This window comes from Ceratotherium simum, chromosome 15 (assembly GCF_057802395.1).
Source record: "Ceratotherium simum simum isolate JZ-2026a chromosome 15, ASM5780239v1, whole genome shotgun sequence".
Classification (NCBI taxonomy): Eukaryota; Metazoa; Chordata; class Mammalia; order Perissodactyla; family Rhinocerotidae; genus Ceratotherium; species Ceratotherium simum.
The window spans coordinates 16,336,041-16,356,696 of NC_141914.1; the positions used below are offsets into that span (position 1 = coordinate 16,336,041).

The 20,656-nt window shown below is 38.1% G+C and overlaps 1 protein-coding gene across 8 annotated transcripts in view; it reads left to right on the plus strand.

Moving 5' to 3' along the window:
* Nucleotides 1-20,333, plus strand: part of GRAMD1C (GRAM domain containing 1C) — a 94,285-nt gene extending 73,952 nt beyond the window's left edge. For all 8 annotated transcript variants that reach the window (XM_087439614.1, XM_014792239.2, XM_087439609.1 and 5 more), the window contains 8 exons: nucleotides 5,664-5,782; nucleotides 7,480-7,622; nucleotides 8,405-8,508; nucleotides 9,847-10,023; nucleotides 11,424-11,481; nucleotides 13,172-13,282; nucleotides 13,509-13,614; nucleotides 18,614-20,333. In XM_087439614.1, coding sequence (XP_087295740.1) covers nucleotides 5,664-5,782; nucleotides 7,480-7,622; nucleotides 8,405-8,508; nucleotides 9,847-10,023; nucleotides 11,424-11,481; nucleotides 13,172-13,282; nucleotides 13,509-13,614; nucleotides 18,614-18,694 — 899 coding nt within the window. In that variant the 3' untranslated portion in view covers nucleotides 18,695-20,333. The remainder of the gene's footprint in view (nucleotides 1-5,663; nucleotides 5,783-7,479; nucleotides 7,623-8,404; nucleotides 8,509-9,846; nucleotides 10,024-11,423; nucleotides 11,482-13,171; nucleotides 13,283-13,508; nucleotides 13,615-18,613) is intronic.
* The last annotated feature ends 323 nt before the right edge of the window (nucleotides 20,334-20,656 follow it).

The window sequence follows — 20,656 nt, forward strand, 5'->3', positions numbered from 1 at the left end:
CAAATATAATGTGAAGCAAAAGAGTACCTATTGTGATTCCTAATTTAAATAAAAAACAGGCAAAACTAATTTATGAACATAAAATCAGCATAGTAGTTACCATTGTGGAGAGTCGGGTGGGTGAAGGCTGGGAGGGAGCTTCCGGGATGCTGGTCAAGTTCTCTGTCTTGATCTGGGTAGTGGTACATGCGTGTGTTTTCTTTGTGAAAATTCCTGGAGTTATACACTTGAGATTGCAGTGTCTGTGGTATACCTCAATGAAAATACCAAAAAAAGTTCCAGTTAGGAAATTAGTTACACTCATATAAAGGATTTCATTGATTGTCTTAGAAGTTTTATTTTGGTAAACATCTCAAATAAGCTTATAGTTAGTTTGAAACTCAATTTATCCTAAATATTTCAAGATATTTTATAAACTTTGGGAGCACATGGTTTAGCTTGCTATACAAGGTTAGAAGACAGCAGCAGCAGAGATTTACATAAGGTGAGTCATTTGACATAGTCCAAGAGAGAGTTATTCTACAATTTAAATACAGTTTATAATCTAGCCATTTTATTAACCATTAGATGTTATTCCTTTATTAAAAACTTTTATGTAAACATAATTACATATTCATAGATTATATCATTGATATGGATTCTAGATACAAAAATAATTTTTCTTATTCATAGTAGAGTAGCAAAGCGATTTCTAATTGATAGCTATTGAGTCTTGTGATTAGATTAAGAATTTCATAGTTTTAAAAAATCATTTTTTTTTCTGTTCTCCCAGTTTTAAGATTTTATTTATTTATTTTTTTCCCCCAAAGCCCCAGTAGATAGTTGTATGTCATAGCTGCACATTCTTCTAGTTGCTGTATGTGGGACACGGCCTCAGCATGGCCAGAGAAGCGGTGTGTCGATGCGCGCCCAGGATCCGAACCCGGGCCGCCAGCAGCAAAGCGCACGCACTTAACCGCTAAGCCACGGGGCCGGCCCCTCTGTTCTCCCAGTTTTAAAAAGGTGGAATATCTGAGGGATATAAATCTTCCTTTTCACTCAGTGGCTTATATTTAACTTACTATATCTGTTCTGAATCTATTTTGTTTTTTCTTGCTATTCATGTCTACCTGGAGAACTTGATATTTCATAAGAGTTGGATACATTATTTCTCTTAATTTTCTAAGATGATGGCCTGTTGATATTGCATTGCCATTTTTATGGCTGCAAAGGCCCACGAGGAACTAGCATGTTATTCCACGCTGATATTAAATGAACTTTGTCTTTTGAATCACAACTGCATTTGGTGTCTGATATCGTATCTAGCTTCAATATGGATGAATACATTTGCTGTCTGATGTTATAAATGGCTTTGGGAAGCAAAGGCTTCTGGCTGATTTTAAATATAAATAGTTATAAGCATATTGCTGTTTAGACCTAGAATTAGTCAAAAGGTTTTCCCCAAAAGAGATAATCTGCTATGATTGCACACCATTCTGCTATCTTCTGACCTTGTTACCTGGTAATAAAAGTTGTATTTCTTGAGAATGGGTTTCAAAGCCTTCTTTTTAAAAATGTTAAGAATTTAATGAAAAATTTTTGTATAGTGAATTATTTGTAGATTTAATCTAATTTCAGCACTAAAATGGCTACTACCGGATCTAATTTTTTTTTTTTTAATTAGGGAGCTTTTAAATAGATATTCTTGTAAATCTTTGTTTACAGCTTTATGACACCACTTTCGTAATTCAAAACTTAGTTTTAAGTCTTTTTATTCAACTTTTTTTTTTTTTTTTTTTGGTGAGGGAGATTGGCCGTGAGCTAACCTCCATTGCCAATCTTCTTCTTTTTGCTGAAGAAGATTGGCCCTGAGCAAACATCTGTGCCCATCTTCCTCTATTTTATATATGGGATGCCACCACAGCATGGCTTTATGAGCATGTGCTTAGGTCCGCGCCTGGGATCTGAACCTGCGAACCCTGGGCCACCAAGGTGGAGTGCGCGAACTTAACCACTACGCCACCGGGCTAGCCCCTATTCAACATTTTAATTTTGAAAATATGTAAACCTTCAGAAAAGTTGCATGAATAGTATAATAAAACCCATATACCCATCACCTAGATTCACCAACTTTTTTTCATTGTGGTAAAATGTATACATAACATGAAATTTACCATTTTAACCATTTTTAAGTGTACAATTAAGTGGCACTAAGTACATTCATATTGTTGTGCAACCATCACCACCATCCATTTCTGGAATTGTTTCATCTTCTCAAACTGAAACTCTGTACCTATTAAACAGTAACTCTCCATTTCCCCCTCCTCACAACTCTGGATGACCACCATTCTACTGGCTGTCTCTATGAATTTGGCTACTCTAAGTACCTCATATAAGTGGAATCATACAATATTTGTCCCTTTGTGACTGGCTTATTTAACTTAGCATAATGTCTTCAAAGTTTTTCCATGTTGTAGCATGTGTCAGAATTTCATGCCTTATTAAGGCTGAATAATATTCTATTGTATGTATATACCACATTTTGTTTATTCATATGTCGATGGAGTTTTGAGTTGTTTCCACTTTTTGGTTATTGTGAATAATGCACTGATGTGAACACTGATGTGCAATATCTATTTGAGTCCCTGCTTTCAATTCCTTGTATATACCTAGAAGTGGAATTGCTGGGTCGTAAGGTAATTCTGTGTTTAATTTTTTGAGGAACTGCCATCCTGCCATACATTTTACATTCCCACCAGCAATGCACTAAGGTTCCAGTTTCTCCACATCCTCGCCAACACTTGTTATCTTCAGTTTTTTGTGAAAATAGCCATCCTAATGGGTGTGACCATTCATCAATTTTAAAACTTTATTACATCAAAGGATTCTTAAACTATTGGTTCCGCAATTCCTGCTTTTTATTATTTCAAATCAATACATCAAAATGGCTCACATGTCTTTTTGTTTACTATTGCCATTTTTCTTATAATTTCATCCCCAATTTTTTATATCATGATGAGCTTTACTTAGGTATTGGGGCTTGACTATTCCAAGATATTGTTACTTAGATGATGTTCTAGCACAAGATATTCAGTAGGCTTTTTGGTAACACTGGTGAAAATAGAAATGGAAAACAGATACTTTTATCCTTGTTGATAGTTGCTTTGTTGAATAGTTTTCAGTTTTTTTTTTTTTTTTTTGCTGAGGAAGATTAGCCCTGAGCTACCATCGGCTGCCAGTCTTCCTCATTGTTTTTTTTTCTTGAGGAAGATATTAGCCCTGAGCCAACATCCACACCAATCTTCCGCTACTTTTTATACGTGGGTTGCCACCACAATGTGGTTGATGAGTGGTGTAGGTCTGCGCCCGGGATCCGAAACTGGAAACCCGGGCCACTGAAGCGGAGCATGCCGCACTTAACCACTAGGCCATGGGCTGGCCCTGAATAGTGTGCAGTTTTTTGTGTGTGTATGTGTGAGGAAGATCAGCCCTGAGCTAACATCCATGCCAATCCTCCTCTTTTTTTGCTGAGGAAGACTGGCCCTAAGCTAATATCTTTTGCTAATCTTCCTCCTTTTTTTCCCTTTTTCTCCCCAAAGCCCCAGTAGATAGTTGTATGTTATAGTTGCACATCCTTCTAGTTGCTGTATGTGGGACGTGGCCTCAGCATGGCCAGACAAGCGGTGCGTCGGTGTGCACCCGGGATCCGAACCCTGGCCGCCAGTAGCAGAGCGCACGCACTTAACTGCTACCCCACGGGGCCGGCCCCAGTGTGCAGTTTTAACAGCAGGATTCAATGATATCTTTAAATTCTGTTGCTGATTAACAATGGATTATTTGTACAGACTGTCCTCCTTCGACTTATGATGGTTTGATTTAGGATTTTTTGACTTTATGATGGTGCGAAAATGAAACGCATTCAGTAGAAACCATACTTCGAATTTTGAATTTTGCTCTTTTCCTGGGCTAGCAATATGCAGTGCGATGCTCTCTCGTGATACTAGGCAGTGGCAGTGAGCCCCAGCTGCTAGTCAGCCACGTGATCATGAGGGTAACAACTGATGCATGTACAACCATGCTGTCCCCATACAGCCATTCTGTTTTTCACTTTTAGGACAGTATTCAATAAATTACATGAGTTAGTCAACACTTTATTATAAAATATGCTTTGTGTTAGATGGTTTTGCCCAACTGTAGGCTAGTGTAAGTGTTCTGAGCATGTTTAAGGTAGGCTAGGCTAAGCTATGATGTTCTGTAGGTTGGGTGTATTAAATGCATTTTTGACATAATATTTTCAACTTATGATGGGTTTGTCCAGCTGAGGAGGAAGATCTGTATAATTTTTCTGAAACAGGCTGGCATTGACCAAAGTAATCTTTTGAAAAGTATTTTAGAATTAATTTTATATCTTCTCTCATGTACACCTAAATAAATCATTTTACAGGAAATTCTGGATGATAGATTCCACAGTTTGTGATGTTGCCTTTTTAATTTAGTTGTAAGATTTTTCCAGATACTCAAAAGGCAGCTTCAGGATCCCTCATTAAATCCCTAGGCCAGGGCCGGCCCCGTGGCTTAGCGGTTAAGTGCGCGCGCTCCGCTGCTGGCGGCTCGGGTTCGGATCCCTGGCGCTCACCGAAGCACAGCTTCTCCAGCCATGCTGAGGCCGCGTCCCACATACAGCAACTAGAAGGATGTGCAACTATGACATACAACTATCTACTGGGGCTTTGGGAAGAAAATAAATAAAAATTATAAAAAAAAAAAAAAAATCCCTAGGCCAGTAAAACTGGATATATCCTAAAGCCTTGCTTGATTCCTTTGATGATGGTAATGGGTGAGAGAAGGGCTCCTACATTTTAGGATGCTGGTGAATAGCAGCCAAACATACCGATTGCCTAAGTCCACGTGTGCTGACAGCATCAGGTGATTCAGTCAGATCTTTGAATAGAGTTCATGCTGCTGTTACCCATGCTTTCCTAGTCTTTTTAGCTTGTAAAATGACCTTCACTGTATAGTGCTATGTTCTAAAGATATATTTCTGTTCAAAGTGTGTTTCTACTCACTGTGTTACTGCTAAACAAATGAAAGAGAATTCTGATCAAGAACTTGCTATAAATACAGAGAGATTACCCTACATGGGTTTCTTAAATATAGAAGAGGTTATATGGTTATTTATATTCCATTGCCCCCTCCTTGATTAAAGATTTGGCAGATAAGCCCTTAACATTACATGATTTCTCCAAGTTGGGATCAAGGTCATGTTGTTGCATAATGACAAATGGCTTTCAAGGTTTTGTCCTCAAAGATGGGAGTGTCGAAGTGTTGTTCTGTCTCTGTTAAGGCTGGCATGATTACTTCTCTTCATAGGTACTGGGGACTTTAAAAAAGAAGCCTACAAGTGAACCAACTTTTAATTTTATCTTTAAAGAAAAGTAAAAGTGTATTAATAGACAACAGTTTAGAAGTCAGTGGATCAGCGATGGGGAATATGTCACATATAAGATGAGTGCCTAACATTTAATTTTCCTTTTCTTTAATGTTAACTAACACACAGTGTTAAGGAAGTTAGGACTGGTCAAAAATAAAAATTTAAATAATTCAAAAACTACCTCTTTGATTTCATTTTAAGTCATACCCTTCAAATTTCTAGAATTAACTCATTTTATGTTTGCTGTGATTAGATGTAGTATCTACCCCTTGGAATGTAGAACCTGGAGGTGATCAGCTGAGAACCATGACCTACACAATAATCCTTAACAATCCACTTACTGGAAAATGCACCACTGCCACTGAAAAGCAGGTATGTCTGCTCTGTCAGTATTCCCAAAGAGTCATGTGTGTAGGAAGAGAGAAGATGCCTGTCACAGTCACCAATTTACAAAACAATTTCAACAAATAAATGGCAAGTAAAAAAGGGAGGAGAAACCGTTACAGGTTAAAAGAGACTTAAGAAGCAAATCAACCATATCAACCCAATCCTAATTGAAACAAACCAACTGTAAAAAGGTATTTATGAGATTTAAGGAATTGTTAATTTTTTGTATGTAATAATGATATTGTAGCTGTATTTTAAAGAGAATAATATTTATCTTTTAAAGGGACATACTGAAGAATTTATAAAGAGATAGAATTTATAAAGACTGACGTGTTTATGGATGAAATTATATTGATGTCTGGGATATCCTTTAAGAGTAATCTGGCCAGGCAGAGGATGGCGGTGGGGGGAGGGAACGAGGGAGGGGTACAGATGAAACAGGCCTGGACAGGAATTAATGTTGTTGAAGCTGGTTGATGACTTGATGAGTGTTCATTATACTTCATTTCTTTTTTTTTTTTTTTTTTGGTGAGGAAGATCAGCTCTGAGCTAACATCCATACCAATCCTCCTCTTTTTGCTGAGGAAGACTGGCCCTGGGCTAACATCGATGCCCATCTTCCTCCACTTTATGTGGGATGCCGCCACAGCATGGCCTGACAAGTGGTGTGTAGGTGCGCGCCCGGGATCCGAACCTGGGCTGCCAGCAGCGGAGCATGTGCACTTAACCGCTACACCACGGGGCCGGCCCCTATACTTCATTTCTACTCTTGTTGTCTGTTGGAACTTTTTCATAATAAATGGTTTAAAAAAAAAACATTACTGGAATCTGATTTATGGGATCATGTCAAAGGTTAGGGCCAAATAACTAGACGGCTACTGTGACATATAGAGAAGAGATGACATGATATTTAATGCTCTACTCTGTGACCAGTGTGGCATTGTCTTACTATGGGGTTCGTGTTTGGCCAATTTGTGTTGAAGTATAGTGTATCTGTCTGTTCTGCAAATAGTTTGAAAATATCTAGTAACATCTGAACTAGTTATGCGACTGTAGTTTTTGTCCATCGGTGTTAAAATTAGAGACTTAAAAAAAATTTTTTTTCAAAAGATTTTCAAACATTTAAGAAAAGTTTGGTATTTTGGTATTGCAGAGTCTGAGAACCTTAGAGGACAGGTAGAGAAGGGGTGGTTAAAATGAGGAAGGTTTGGCCAGCGACCACTTCAAATCCTGTTTAGGGAAAGTGGTGTTTTGTCTGGTTTTCCTCTTCCTTCACATTTTTGGTGAAGGGTGGATTTGTTAAACTTTGATGAATTTTGGGGTGGGGTCCTTGCTTTGTTCAGTTGAATTTTTCCCCTATCAGGAACATTTAAAATTCTTTATAAACTAATAATACACACAAGAGATTATATGATTCCTTTCTCCTCTTCATGCCTAAAAGAAAGAAAAATATAATTATACAATGAAATGACAGGGAGGCAGCAAATACTATTTTTGCAGGTCCCTTCTCCTCAATTTAAAGATAACACAGCCAACATGGAGGCTCTTCTGGCTTTGTATATAGGCTTCTGATGTCTTTTGTAATTTGTGGGAAGGAATTCTAGTAGATATGTTCTAAATTGGCAAGGAACTCGATATATTAAACATGTATATGCAAAAACTTTTTCATCTTATTTTGGCAGACACTGTATAAAGAAAGTCAGGATGCACAGTTTTATTTGGTAGATGCAGAAGTACTGACACACGATGTTCCCTACCATGATTACTTCTATACCGTGAACAGATACCACATCATCCGGTCCTCGAAACAGAAATGCCGGCTGAGGTGAGCTGTCCTCAAGGAGTGTTTTAGTCAGGGTAGGCTAGATTATGCTCCAGTAACATATTAATCCTAAAATTTTTGTAGTAGCTTTACACAACACGGCATTATTTCTTGCTCAAATTACATGTCCCCCAGCGGTCAGCAGAGAGGTGGGACTCCTCACCCAGTGCCCCACACTGATGACCGCTTTGCCATCCGAGAGCTGCACAATCCAGAACGTGTGTCACTTCGGTGTGTACAGAAAGAGAGAGCTGTAGAATTGTGCTCACAGTCCAGTGGGCAGAACGAGTCACAGGACCCTGGTTAATGGCAGGGGGCTGGGAGTTCTCCAGGAGCCCATGGTGGGCAGTAAACCACTCTAGTGCCATGGGGAATGAAAAATGTCGGTGCATTTAAGATAGTGATGGGCCATTATATGCTTGGCCTAGTCTTAGCTAATGTAGTTATTTTCATAGAATGACCACTAGAGATTTTTTAGACAAGGCATTTAGGAAATTCAGAATTTATTTTGAGCCTTTATTGCTATTTAAGTAAAGAAAATTCAGGGCTAGAGAAAGGAAAGAAAAAATGCCACGTACTTAGAGGGAAAATTTGATGGAATTACTAGCAGCACACAGTCATTTTTTAAAGAAGTCTTTATCAGGAACAGATTTTCTTTTATAATCTTAATGACTTTGAATCCTTTTGGCTTTCCATGGAATTCAATCTTACATTTAATTACAACGTTAATATAACTAAATTCTGTCCTTTAAATAAATATTCTTCTTTCCTCCTTATCCTATTAGAGTTTCCGCAGATTTGAAATACAGGAAACAACCATGGTCCATTGTCAAATCTTTAATTGAGAAGAATTCCTGGAGTTCACTGGAGGACTATTTCAAACAGCTTGGTTTGTAAACTTCTTGATTTATCTATTTTTGTAAAGACAGCATTTATTAACAAAATGGGTTGATTCTTCACTTGGATTCATAGCAGGAACTGGTAGATGATGTTGGAATGACTCCCACTGAAGTGGTTCCAACTACCCCACTTGGAATTTCAAAACTGTAAATTTTCATTGGTTTAACAGACACACATATAATGCTTATTACATGCCAGACGTTGTTCTACGTGCTTTATAAATATCAACTCATTACAGCCCTGTGAGGTAGGTACTATTATTTTTTTTCCATTTTACTAAAAAAGAAATTTTGAACCACAGAGACAGGTTAAGTGACTTGTTCAAGATCACACTGTTAGGGGCTGTCACGTGCACTGCCTCTGCGAGGAGCCACGGAGGCTGACTGTAGTGAGGGGCTGCAAAACTCAGTCATAAACATGCCCTTGTGTTTGCTAAGGTCTGGGGAGCCCTCGGGCCCTCCCTTAGCAGCCCAGCTTTTCTGGATTTATGCAGGGCCACTTAGCAATGGATCATGCACACGTATGGATTACTAGACTGAGGGAAGTCATACAGTTGTTCTGTTTGGATATTCCTTAAAATACACATGAGGAAAAAAATACACATACATGAGCATAATTAATTTCAGTTCAAGAAAAGCTGGTGGGCAGTCAGCTCAGGTAATTTAAGGCTTCATCATCTAGTTTGTTGGTTATTTATTTTCCTTGCTTTTCTGTCTTCGGCTATTTCATTATTAAGCTCCTTTTCAGGAGCAAAGAAAATGCAAGTCAAAAATTAGTTTGGCTACTGGATAACGGGCTTCTTAATAAAAATCTGGTGAAGGAAAAGGTTGAAACAAATGACAAAAATGAGGTTTTTAGGTTGTCTGCAGATTTTCTTTACTAGTGCTTCCTTTTTTGCAAACTCTCATTGTAAATTAGAACTATTATATGCTACGCCTTCCTTTGAGATTGACAATCACGTACTATAATCTATCTTGGAAATCTTTCTAATGATCCACTAGAGGTGGGTAGCCTGTTGTTTCCATAACTTAACTCATTACATTAATATTTAATATAGCACATGGCGAATTTGCTCTGATGATCCCATCATTTATTAATACAGTTCTTTTTCCTGGAATAACGAAGCCTCATGATGGGATAACCGTACTCTCTAAAACTTTTCATTAAGAGTAAGGTTTGAATCTTGGCCATAAGAACCTAAGTAATAGTTAAAGAAAGTTACCAAGGCTTAAAAAAACAAACTGAGAACAAAATAACAACCAGACCCTGTGTATGTTATAGTTGAGAAGCTTTCTCCACTATCTAAAGAGTTTTTTTTTCTTCTTAGAATCAGATTTGTTAATGGAAGAAACTGTGTTAAATCAGTCCATTGAAGACCCTGGAAAACTTAGTGGCCTACGAAGGAGAAGGCGAACGTTCAACCGAACAACAGAAATGGTTCCTAAGCTTTCCTCTCAGCGTTCTTCTGGAGACGCAGGCCTAGATGCCAAAGGAGATGTTACAGGTAGCTGTTAGCTGGTACACAGAGATAAAAGATTTTAGTTTACTTATGTGAAGGAGAATATTCCTCTTGTTTATACGACACATCAGTTAGGGTGTCTCCCTTTCTTCTTTCCTTTTCTGATAATGTTTATCAAACTCTGAGTTCCTTAAAGATAATTAATATATAGGTAAAAAGGAGCAGTTGCAAAATGGCTGGCATATGGCCAGTAGAAGTATTTTATTGGGCCTACATGGTATTTTAAAAATTGGACATTTTTATATAAAAACTCAGATCTGACGGCCCTGGACCCAAATCCCTTCATAGCAACAGTCGGTTGGAGCTTAGTGGTAGCTGCCCCATTGGTGGTGTGTGTGTGCTCCCCAGGTCACCATCCCCACCACTGACCCCAGCTGCTGGACGCTTTGCTCATTAATTTCCCGCCCAGCATTTACAGATATCTGATTTGTACTCTGGAATGTACTACAAGGATTATATGCTTTTAGTCCTTATGTCAGGGCCAGTCCAGTAAAACTGCAAAGGTGGAATTTGACTTTCATTATCTCCACTCTCAATTTTGAAGACATCTTGCCTCTACTAATTGTTACTACCTCCCTCTCAGACCTACAAAACTGTCATTCCTTCTCTTCTTTCTATATTATCAAATCCTCTTCTAATGCTTATATCTTAGTGTGAATGTGTTTAGCTACCATTTAAACTTAATGGCTCTTTAATTTTGGAATTTAAAAGTTGGGGCAACAGAGAACAGGTGAGGATGATTAAAAAAAATTTTTTTTTTAAGGAGGGAAGCACTGTACATGAACCCAGCTCAAATATTATTGCCGAGATGGAGCTTAGCTAGAGATGGTACATGATGTATTGAATTGCTTATTTAATTTTAGAGTAAATTAATTTGTAATATAGGCCAAATTTGCAGGATGGATGTAGGTTTTCTTTTTGTAGATTTGTTTTATATTACTCAGGATATCAGACATCAAAATAGGGGTGCAGGGAATTCACCCTAAATCACTTTGTCTTTACAAATAATTTTTTATTTTTATTTTTTTTGTGAGGAAGATTAGCCCTGAGCTAACATCCATTGCCAATCCTCCTCTTTTTGCTGAGGAGGATTGGCCCTGGGCTAACAGGCATGCCCATCTTTCTCTACTTTATATGGGACGCTGCCACAGCATGGCTTGACAAGCGGTGCATCGGTTCACACCCGGGATCCGAACCTGTGAACCCCGGGCCACCGAAGTGGAGCATGTGAACTTAACCACTAAGCCACCGGGCCGGTCCCTACAAATAATTTTTTAAATTTCTGTTTCCAGTTCTTTCAAATGAAATTGATTTTTACCAGTTGTAATCACAATCCTGATTCTAATGCAGCCTTTTGTGTGTGTGTGTGTGTGTGTGATCTGCAGGAAAGAAGAAGGACATGGAAAGCTGTAACACCACCCTTATCGTGGTGATGAGTATTTTGTAAGTAGTTGCTTTGAATGCTTATTTTGCTTGTGTCTTATCTTTTAACAGTTTTCAAAGGGATTTGAATGCATTTATATATTATTGTGTAGAAATTGCCACTATTTGACCAATTTTGACCTACAAAAACAGTAGTTTTGTATGCTTCAGTCTGATAGTTTTTGATGTATGATTTTCAGAAGAATTATTAAATTTCAGGGAATATCAAGTACACATTCATAAATGTTTTTATTTTTTAAACTAATCTGATTTATTTCTACCATCATAGGTTTTTATGGGAAGTTCCATAAACTTAAGGGGAATATTTACATATGCAGGCTGGTGAAATCCCAAAAGTGCTATTTGATTAGACCAGGGTCCTTACCCTTTACTGTGCATAAGAATCACTTGCTAAAATGCAGCTTTCTCAGACCCAATCTCAGAGATTGAGTTAATAGGTCTTGAGTAGGGATGGGGAATCAGTATTTTAAAATGCACACTCACATGGTGAGAAATACTGGGGCAATTAGTCTGAATCTCAGCGTAATCTATGGGAATCTACTCAGCTAGTCACAGTTAGACTATTATCTACATGGCTCATCTTGAATCTTGAGGTAGTCCATTATATTTAAATGAATTGGTTCTAACTGGGTGATATACTCTGGGTGAATATTTTTTGGAATGAGGTTCTTTGATCAGGTGTTTTCTTTAATGAGAGATTTCAGAACATAGAAAATGTTTGTTGTGCCTTGGAGTTTTATAAAAGGTTTTCATATTCTAAGTTGGTTTGCTATGACAATTTTGAATAGTAAATATTATCAGTGATCTTCTGCATTACTTTGCAGAAAATTTATGGTCAAATGTTGAAATGCTGATCTATGTACTATTTCAGTGCCACAATAGTTTCATAGATTTGATTTTTTTGCCACTACTTTAGTTTTTACTTTTTAAAAAATCCTCTTCTGGACAGGTAAAGGTGAATACTGTATATTTCAAGGGCAAGTCAATATTTTAACAGAAAAATAAGAGCGAGATGATGCCACCTATATATTTGCATATATGTGTAAAAGAAATATATGCATTCAGTTGAAAGGCTGCTGTGAGAACTAACAGAGTAAGCTCATTTAGCAGGTAACATTTTATATATGACACCATTAATGTATATTTGGGATTTGATACTTCCTTTGTCTAAGTTGAACTAGAAATTTTTGCTGAATGGTAATTTTTAAAATTAGTTTTGGCTTCCCCTGGGAATAAGAGGTACATCATGCTTTACCTAAGATCAAGTCCATATTGATCTTCATTTCCTGTTTGAAGTGCAGCATTATGGGTGTATAATTGCTTAAGCCAAAAGCACCCAAAAATAGATCTTGAAAGCTTCCCTGGTAGATTTCTAAGCTGGTGGCCGCTTATCAACACTGGCTGGGATTCCTGGCAGAAAGAGGAGATGTCAGGGACAATCCCAACCTGCTTTATTTGAGGACTTTACTGTCACTCTAGTTACCTGCCAACTTTTTTCTCAATGTCTACTTAATACTTAAAAGTAATTATTTCATACAAAAAAATAGAGATAATTGATTTAAGTAATAGCAATGATTGGAAACTAATCTAGATGATATACATTTTTGAAGCTTTGCATGTGTATTCTGCATTAGCAGTGCTTCAGGTCTGGATAAGGGTGGATTAACCAGGTATGATTTGCTCTGCCTAGTTTGCTGTTGCTAGTTTTGTTGAATGTGACTCTGTTTCTGAAGCTGTCAAAGATAGAACATGCGGCTCAGTCCTTTTACCGTCTCCACCTGCAAGAAGAGAAATCTTTAAAGTAAGTATCCCCCCACCCCAATCTGTTATTATTTCGATTCTTTAGTTGCAGAAAATTTAATTCCAGTTTTAGAGATTTGGGTCTGCTAACTATTCTGTAGTCATAAACTTTTTTTTGTTTGTTTAATTTTTTGTTTTGTTTGCAAATTTATGGGGCATGGAGGATTTCTAGAAATGAAAGATTAAAAGCTATTCCCTTGGTTATTAAGATGGTATTTTCCTTTCAGTTTAGCCTCTGATATGATGTCAAGAGCAGAAAATATTCAGAAGAACAAAGATCAGGCCCATCGTTTAAAAGGAGTGCTCCGAGACTCCATCGTGATGCTTGAACAGGTGGGCATCTGCGTGCACCGCAGTACCGGGGACTCTTGCACCAGGATGAATCATTGCTCCTCTGGTTGTGGGAGAATATTGGCTATACCATTATTTGAAGAAGTCTCCCTCCTAGAGGCAACTATCCTTGCCAGTTTCTGCATTATGGATATTATGTACATAGTCACTTGTACTGTTTTTACAAAATGGGAGCATACTATACACACCATTGCCTACCCTCTTTTTTCAATTAGTAATATATTTTGAAGATGTTTCCATATTAGCATGTATATATCTACCTCATTCTTATTGATCTTTCTATATACAATTTTATGCTTAATATTAACTCTTTTTATAGAAATGGTAGATACTGTATATACTGTTCATTATTTTGTTTTTATCTATTAACCATGTATCTTGGAGATACTTCTATATCAGCATATAAAGCACTTCCTTTTCTTTTAACAGCTGCATAGACGTCAACTGTATAAATGTGCCATAATTATTTTACCAGTTCTCCAGTGAAGAATGAACATTTAGCTTATTTTGGTGTTTTGTTATAAACATCTCTTGGACATAGTGTCATCAATATGTGCTGCTCAATTCCATGAACCAAAACTTAGGACTCCCTTTGAAAAATAAAGATTAATATTTCCATTATAATACAAGCTTACTTTTCAAAATTGAAAAATAAAGAATAGTAGAAGAGAAGAAAATCTATAGTTGTAGCATTCACACGTAATCACTGTTAAGTCTTTATTTCCTTCCATCCTTTTCTTGTATGCATTGATTTGTTTTTTAGAATATTCAGTTCTTGAGCATTTCTTAGGCTATCACGCAAGGCACTGAAGATTACAACTTAAACTCAGCACTCTTCAGACGCACAGTATCTACAGTTCCATAATAGCTTTCTCCCCCAGTCTCAGCAAGGAGTCTACCATATTCTCACTTTTCTCCTCATCCTCTCCTCCCATTTCCCCCCAGTCACTCTCGACTGATGACCATGCTTCAAGGACAAAAGAGACATTCCCTCTGCTTCCATAAACAAATCTCCAAACCTTCCTATCGCTGCTCCCCTGTCCTCTTCTCCACTCCCGTTAGAGCATCCCTCTGCCTGTGGGAGGCAATCTCCACACGTTAGCAGGAGACTCCGTCCATCACCACTCTAGCTTCCCCATTTTCATCTCCCTCATTGAACTGGATCTTCACCATCAGCACATCACTCTGCTCGGCTATCTCCTACATTAAAGAGCCCACATCATCCACATCCTTCTCTCTCTACTTGTCTCTCTCCACTCCCTTCCACAGTCACCCTCTTTCAGAGCGGCCTGCTCTGGCTGTCACACTGCTTTATCCTTCATAACCATTCACTTTTTCAAGGTTTTATTTTCACCAAAATCACTTGTTCTCATAAAGAGTTAACTTGTTCTACAAGGTTTGTTCAGAAAAATAGCAACGCCAGCACCCTCCTCTCTATTTCTTTCCCAAAGACAACAATCTTTTAACTCTTTTAGTTTATTCTTCTGGTGTTTACTTCCATATTTATAAACAACAAGCATGTATCGATACTTCTTGATTTTTCTGTTTTAGACATTATCGTTTGACTTCTTTTATGAAAGACAAGGATTTTGTTTTCTTTTACTTCTTCTTGTGCCCATTTCTAATTTCCCCATCCTCCCAAGGAAGTTACAATTTTGGTTAGATCAATATTCAGCGTTTGCTTTGTTCTGACTAAGTTTGCTATTTTGAGCTGAGCCAGAGAATAAGCCATGACTACTTTTTCTTTTCTGTGCTTTTTCTTATCCCTGAAATTTTCTTATTACAGTTGATTAGTATTTCATCCCCGAATGCTCTGTCTGTTGTATGAATCTCCTTTCATAATCCTCATTCACTGCAGGAATTCTATCAGTGGAGCCCCTGACGGGCTCCTCTCAGGACGGGTGGCCCTCCTCGTGGGTGCACAGCTGTCGTCCTGGGGATTCCTATTGTCCATTGCCTTTGTTTCCTTTACCCCCTCCTTTTAATGGAGCATATCTTCTAGTCTTTCCTGAGAAAGACAGTATGGAGCTAAATATTTTAAGACTTCAACTGCCTGAAAACTTCTTATTCTGTCCTTCCCCTTGATTAATAGTTTGGCTGGGGATAGAATTCTGGTGTGGATATAGTGTTCTTTCAGAACATTTACGGCACTGCTCCATTTTCTTTTGTTTCTAGTTTTGATCCCGAGAATTCCGAGGCTGTTAGCATTCCTAATCCTTTAATCTGGAAACTCATGCCCTTTAGGTCTGGGAAGTAGTGAGTTATATAGTTATTTCCTCCCCCCGATTCTCTCTGACTTCCGACAGCTCCTGTAATTCAGATGTCGGCCTTCTATTGACTGGTTGTCTAATCTTCTTACCTTTTCTTTCCAGCTTCTGTTTCTTTGCCTTTTTGTTCTGCTTCCTCAGAGATTTCTTCAACTTCATCTTCAAATTCTTCTATTGAGTTTTTCAATTTTTGCTAACAAGTTTTTAATTTCAAAGAGCTATTATTTCTCTGAATTTTCTTTTTTTATGGCAATGTGATCTTTTTAAATGGCTGTAATATCTGTATCTTTGACCATATTACTGATAGTTAAAAAAATTTTGCTTTCCTTTTTCTTGCATACTCACTTTCCATCAAGATCTTCCTTCCTTGTTCTGATTTCTGTCCTTCAGGTTAGAGGATTTCTTTAGATGTCTGTAGTCCTTGGTTGCCTGCTTGTATGGATCAGAAGCTCTTAACATGTGAGTCGGGCTGGTCTACCCTGAACTTCTCTGTAGATCTGGCTGGGCTGTTGGTTGAGAAATCCTGATATCAGTATCTTTAGGTCTTTCCTCCTGGATTGGTCAGTTTCCACAGAGAAGACTCTCCTACCTGAAGGATTAAGGGCTGGCTGCCAGTGTTTTAGGAGCTGAGTGAAAGAAGAGAGATGGGGCTGGGGGGCAGGGCAGAGGGGATGGTCTCAACATTCAGTATATACTCTTTCGTATAATCCCCATTTTTGGTATGGTACCACTGTCTTTACCGACGTCTTGATGTCCACCCCAGCCAGATAGCCAGAGACCCTCTGTTTTATCCTCTCCAGAAAATAAAATTTTAGACTTTTGCCTAGGTTGTAGGAGAGGTCAGATGCCCAAAGTTTCAGCCAATCCTTCTTATTTTAGCCCCTTCCTTTTTATTCCCACTTCCAGAGATTCCTGGCCATCAGTTCCTGAGGCTTTTGAGGATTCTTGAGGGTAAATTTGGTTGGTTCTCAGCTTTCTTTACTGTTAGCTTAGGATTCAGCTTTTTTAGGCCTGCTAAATAGTTCATCTGCTTTTGAGTTTCTGAAGTTGTGTTGCTGTTGTTACCTTTTCTGTTCTCCCCACCCTTGTGGATTTCTGCCTTTTAAAAAAAAATCCCTTTGCCATGCTTTTAGTGGGGTTTCAAGAGGGAGCTAAATTGGATGCCTGTATTTAATCCACTCATTCGCTCTTCAGCTCATTCCTGCCTTGTTTTCTTCCCCCATACCTTCCACTGAGATTGCTCCAGCTAAGGTCCCCAGTGACCTCTGGCTTTTAAAATTAATGTACCTGTTTTTAGTTTTCATCTCACAGTGTCAGCATTTGACAGAGCTGACCACTCCTTTCTTGAAACATATCTAATCTTGCCTTCTTTAAAACCATGAAAAAAATCCAGCTTCACTGTGATATAACTCTATCAAATTTACCCTTTTAAAGAATTTTTAGTATATTCACAAGGTTGTGCAACCTTCACCACTATCTAATTCCAGAGCATTTTTATCTCCCCCAAAAGAAACCCCATACCCATTAGCAGTCACTCGCCATCCCTCACTCTCTCAGCTCTTGGCAATCACTGATCTCCTTTCTGTTTCTATGGGTTTGCCCTATTCTGGACATTTCCTATAAATGGACTCATACAATATACGGTCTTTTGTGACTGGCTTCTTTCACTTTAGCATAATGTAAAACTACTTTCTGCTGGTTAAAAGCATTCCTCTACCCGACCCCTTCTGTCCAGTGCTCTGGGCTCCATGTTAGATTCTCTTCTGTCTCTACTGTCCCTTTAGGTGAGCCCATCCGCTCCCTTCTGGAACACCACATGTGCCAATGACTCCCCATCCATCTCTCTCACCTGGATGCCAAGAGGCATCCCAGCTGATCATGTCCAAAACAGAATTCAGTTTTCGCCCTAAGTCAAACCTAATTCTCCTCTAGTTGACCTAATTTCAGGAAATGATACTACCTTCCTCCAGTTGCTCAAGTCAAAAACAATACAGTATGTAAGTCTGTGTTTACGCATGTGAGCATTCGTTTGAGTTCCGTATCCCTCACTAGTCTGTAAGCTCCATGAAGGCAGGGACAGTGCCTGTTTGGCTCACCATTGTATACCCAGTGCTTAGCACACTGCCCAGCACAGAAGAGATAAGCAATACATATTTGTTGAACGAATGAATACAAAAAAGCATAAGACGTAATTCTTGCTATCAAGTTGCCTACAATTTATTAGAGAAATCAGATGTCCATGTGTATTGTTAAGTGTCAAAGTAAGCAGTGATGCTTTGAGAGTTGAGAGGCAGGATGATTAGGGAAAAGTAGCTGGAGACAGTGGGGATGGGTAAGTGTCAGATCGTGAAGACAAACGTGCGCATGATAGCAAGCAAAGGCTGGAAGCGGAACTTGAATTGTTTAGGGGAGGGTGAGGAGAGCCCTGCAACTTCAGAAACCGTTTAAGAAGCACGCCTTTCCCTCTGGATAATGAGATTAATGGAGATTCATACACAGCAGTACACTGTAGGCAGAAGCGCAGCACTACAGCAAATGGGAAGAACTGAGGAGCAGTCACGCTGACAGACACCCTGAGGAATCAGGTGTTTTATAGTCAGTCTTTTATTTGGGCATTAGTATAAACAAAATTACATTAAATGTGAATGTAAACTTTTGGCATAAAAATAATAAGATTTAAGCATTCTGATTTTGAAAATTAATTTTGTTTGCAGTTGAAGAGCTCACTCATTATGCTTCAGAGAACCTTTGATCTCCTAAATAAGAACAAGACGGGCATGACTGTCGGAAGCTAGTGATCTTAAGGACTGAAATTTAGCAATACTTGGAACTAAAAGAAAACAATGTGAAGAAAACCAGAGGATGAAGGATTTTAATTGTCACAGGAACATTTCCATATTTTCTCATTTATTGGTAGTTCTAGTATGAATATTCTCTTTAATAACATTTGTTTGATAATGAATCTCTGATGGCCTGATACATGTAGATATGTATACTTCTTAAACCTAAGTCTGTGTAAAAAATTATGTATAAGCTGTGAATTCTCCAGTGAAGTGTGAAATATATTGTGGATTTGAGTTTCTATGATACAAAAAGAAAATGAGACACTCTGAATTGAATGGTATGACCTCATTTTTCAGTGAGGTTTGAAGTTTGCTGCCTTAAATTGATCTGTTAGCACAGAATGAGTATGTGTCTAATAGGCTGCTCTCACAGTTGAGACACATTCAAGAGGCTCAAGACGACAATATAAGAAACCTCTAAACTGCTCCTCCTTTTGAAGCATCAGTTTTCAGGCATATATTATAACATTTCTAGGTTTTTGTACTGTAAGTATTACAATGTCTTCATTTATTTAGCATGCAAATTCAATAGACAAACCTTTTGAATCTGCATGTTGATGATGATTATCTGCAAAGTTCTTCATCCATATGGTGTCTTGATGAAAGAAATAGGTGTTTCTTCTTCAGGTAGCTATCAGAGGTGAGATTATCTTGCCTCTTCATATGTCAAATGGCAGAAGAGTCCATTTCGGAAAAGGAAACATGTAGGATACCAATACTCAAAAACGAAGAACCATGCTCTGAGTTTTAAAAACCGGAAGATTATGTTAAAATCTGGGCATTTACTGACAGATCAACTGAATACTTGAACTAAGCTTGGCTTCAGCTTAGCACTCTTTCATGGTGGAAGTGAGCCATCTGGTTGAAAATAATTTGTGGATTAGTTTTCAGTAGCCACGGATGGCTTCATTTATTCATGCATGTGTGTGGCTTGTTTTAGTCAGTAAATTATAAGCCAGACACCAACTTTACCTCTTTAATAAAAAACTTTTGGAGGCGTTATCTCTCAATACAAGTGCACCGACTGAAGTTCTAAGTCTGATACAAGGTTTGGCTCTTTTCATAAAAAGTTTTTAGGCCTATATATCTCAATACAAGTGACGCCTCTGGAACAACTGTTTGAACAACTATGGCCTTTACTTAAATGTTTCTTTTTTTCCCCACAGTCACCAAAGCCACATGGGATTGCTAGAGTTATTTTTGAGATGCCTATAGAGAATGAAAGTATTGACTCCATTAGAGGGAAAATAAGTTTCTCTGGGTGAATTCCAACTAACCTCCCTTGGGGCACCCGTGTACCTACCTGGGGGTTTTTTGATAAGGATTTATGAAGTGTCTGCCTGTGAGCAAGAGTGACTGGATTATAAACTTGAAACCTTGTTCTCTGTTAAATTCACAAAAATGATCAGTGACAAGCTGAATATTTTTGTGATGTTTCTTTAAAACTTGTACTTCATAACATACCTCAAAGAAAATTACCGAAGTAAGTTGGTTTATAAATTACAACTAAATATATATGTGTGCAGAATTCAATTAATTGTATTTAAGACTGTTATGTAAACTGAGTTATCAATAAAAACCCAAAATCTGAGTTGTAGTTTTTCTCCTTCTGTTTAAAAAGCCAAAAATACTAGAAAGCCTTCTGTAGGAAAAACATGTACATGGGCCTACACTCTTTAAATTTTTTAAATAAAATGCAAAAATAAAACCCAAAGAGGATTCTCATCTTAGGGCAATTTCATTTCAAATATGCAGACTGCTGGAACAAAAGTACCAGATAGGCCTGCTGGTCTAACGTAGAGACTGCACGCCAGAAATCATGAAAATGAACAAGCTGGATAAATTGACAGACAGGGCAGGAATGGGCCTTTAAGGGAAGGTTAGCAAATTTGGGGGCGGTGCCTGGGGAACATC